At 47.2% G+C, this 2833-nt stretch overlaps 1 protein-coding gene across 1 annotated transcript; it reads left to right on the forward strand.

The window, feature by feature from the left end:
- Positions 1 to 1087: 1087 nt before the first annotated feature.
- Positions 1088 to 2833, forward strand: LOC307237117 (ferritin, middle subunit-like). The gene is made up of 4 exons (XM_080009747.1): positions 1088 to 1377; positions 1639 to 1785; positions 2336 to 2461; positions 2541 to 2833. The coding sequence occupies exons 1-4, from the start codon at positions 1276 to 1278 to the stop codon at positions 2694 to 2696; spliced, it is 531 nt and encodes a 176-aa protein (XP_079865873.1). The 5' UTR covers positions 1088 to 1275; the 3' UTR covers positions 2697 to 2833.

The following is a 2833-nucleotide window of genomic DNA, read 5'->3' on the forward strand; positions in this document are numbered from 1 at the left end:
TCCAGCTTATAAACCTTTGTTCCCAAAAGTGTCTTCATTGCATTCTGGAATTTAGACTGGTTCACGTGACTCCGCCCCCACAAGAAGGAACAAACAGGATGGCCTTGGAACCGGCAGAATGCTGAGTCACAACCATGACACTGCAAACAGCAAGCATGGGCTTGATATTTTCTACAAAAAGCTGTGGCCCATGACTGCTAAAAAAAAAAAAAAAAAAAAGATTGGAGGCAATGACTTGCACATTCCGCAAGTCGTCCTAAAATCTGCCTCCTATTACCTGCTGAAATCCACCATCCACCATTTCTTGTCATTTTTATTAAGGGCTCAGTACAAAGTACAAACCATGGTGTGTCGGGTTGGTTCAGCGGTAATTATATTTATTCTTTTTCTTGGACTGTCTCTTGTATCTATGTTTTTAAACTGAGACGAGGCTGATGACACTGAGACCAGTTTAACGGGAGGGTTTAGTTAATTCCAACTCGGTGGTCTTGCAATGTGCCGGTGGTATCGAGAAGCACCATAAAAGCCACCCTCAAAAAACACTATCAGCGTTTGTCTGAGGTCAGGTAAATTAAAGTGGCAGGTAAGGCTGGAAAATGAGCTCCCTTGATTAACCGGGTCATAACACCAGAGCTCTCTAGTTTATTATGAAAAAGTACATGCCATAACTACCAAAATGACTGTTATATTGATATACTATACTATACTATACTATAGAATGACTATACTGTATATGATATACTAGAAGAAAAATAAGTATTATCTTTAGTTTCATTAGTATAGCATACAACTAACTAGTATATTAAATAATAGAATTTTTCACAACTTATCCTTAAAAAAAAATGGTATTAAATGATGTTTGTGTCCTTTGTCCCATAATAAACTTCCTCACGCGCTCTTTGCACGACCCCTTCGGTTTGTCTTCGCGCGCCTCCCTCGAAATGATTGGTCGACTGCTCTAAACGTCCCGCCCACCCCCCCCCAGCTCTCGTGATGCGATTGGCTGCCTCGGTCAGTCCCTGACGAGTCGCGCCAGTCGCTCCATATAAAAGGGCCACCGCTTGGCTTCGCCTCAGTCGTCTGGGAAGAAAGACAAAGGAGTTTTTGCTTCAACAGTGATTGAACGGAACTTCTGCCTTTCCTCCCCGTTTTGCCTTTTCTATCCATCCGCATCGCCAGAATTACGAGCGCAACGTTTTCTACCTGAACACTACTTGGGGGAAAAAGGTCTGAGATTTTTATTTTTACAAGAAAACTTCGCAAACGCCAGCCGAAATGGACTCCCAGGTGCGACAGAACTACCACCGCGACTGCGAGGCCGCCGTCAACCGTATGGCGAACATGGAGCTGTTCGCGTCCTACAACTACATGTCCATGGTAAAGCAACTCTACGCCTGTAGCAGTCACAACGAAATAAATGGTGCGGGAGTGAGGAGCGTAACCTCTTCTAGGTATCGGTTGCGAGTTGTTCTCGGTTGCCGCCAGGTCGCCCGCCCTCTGCTGTGCGCCGTGAAAGTGCTGCGTCATGCCGGCGCTGCGGTCGGGACCCGCCGTGACGGTTTGGCCGCCTCCTGGGCAACTCATCCTGGTTGTTGTTGTTGTTGTTGTTCGTCTTCCGTGTCTCTGCTCCGCCCTCAGTCCTTCTACTTCTCCCGCGACGACGTCGCCCTGCACGGCTTCGCCCGCTTGTTCAAGGAGAACAGCCACGAGGAGAGGGAGCACGCCGAGAAGCTGCTGGCCTTTCAGAACAAGAGAGGAGGACGCGTCTGCCTCCAGGACGTCAAGGTCGGTGGCGCATGGCTGTTTCCAGCGGCCGTAGTTGAGGGACCCGTCGATTGAAAGTACAGCTGCGTTCTGGGTTGGTCGCAACAGACAAATGTGTTGCCAACCCAGCCCGATTTGAAAGAGTTAAAGGAAATCGGAAAACCAACTAATTCGTTTCAAAAGCGTGAAGATACCCGCTTCCCTCTGTTCTGGGATGTGGAGGGCGTGTCCGCCAAGAACAAATCAATTGCGTTAGTGTTTAAAGCGGCGTGATGTGTTTTTTTTAACCATTAAAAAATTTCGGACTCTACGTCATGCTTTAGTCCCGCCCATAAAGTCTGGACCACAAATGGTTGAACTGGTTAACCCTGAAATTCACTGCGTCTTTCCGTCGTCTCACACGTGTTCAGTGATTGGCTTCCAGACACATTATACATGTTAGAAAGTAATCACTGAATTCACTTTGCCAACATTTTCCCCATCTCCAAGCTGGATGGATCGGTTTGGAGTTTTTCCAGAACTAAATGTGTGGCGTTCAACTGGGTTTTACAAGGCATCTCTTTTTTTATAGAAGCCTGAGCTAGATGACTGGGGCAGCGCACTGGAGGCCCTGCAGTCTGCCCTGCAGCTGGAGAAGAAAGTCAACCAGGCCCTGCTGGACCTGCACAAGATGGCCTCTGAACATGAAGACCCTCATGTAAGGAGAGAGGATAATTTAAAAAAAAAACCCTGGCTTGATGCTTACATTACCTGATGACTGACTTTTTTCTTATTAGATGTGCGACTTCCTGGAGAGCCACTACCTGAACGAGCAGGTGGAGGCCATGAAGAAGCTGGGCGACTACATCACCAATCTGATGCGCATGGACCCGGCCACCAACAAGATGGCGGAGTACATGTTTGACAAGCTCACCCTGGGGGGCTCAAGCTAAATTCCAGCACCACGAAAAGGTGCCCAAGGCCCAGCGGTCTATTCCACAATGTGATTGTTGTTTTTCAGAAGCATTTACTCGTGAAATAAATGATGTTGAGGTTAAATGTTCATTTAAATAAAACCTTTTGAGCTGGA

This window comes from Zeus faber, assembly GCF_960531495.2.
Source record: "Zeus faber genome assembly, chromosome: 11".
Lineage (NCBI taxonomy): Eukaryota > Metazoa > Chordata > Actinopteri > Zeiformes > Zeidae > Zeus > Zeus faber.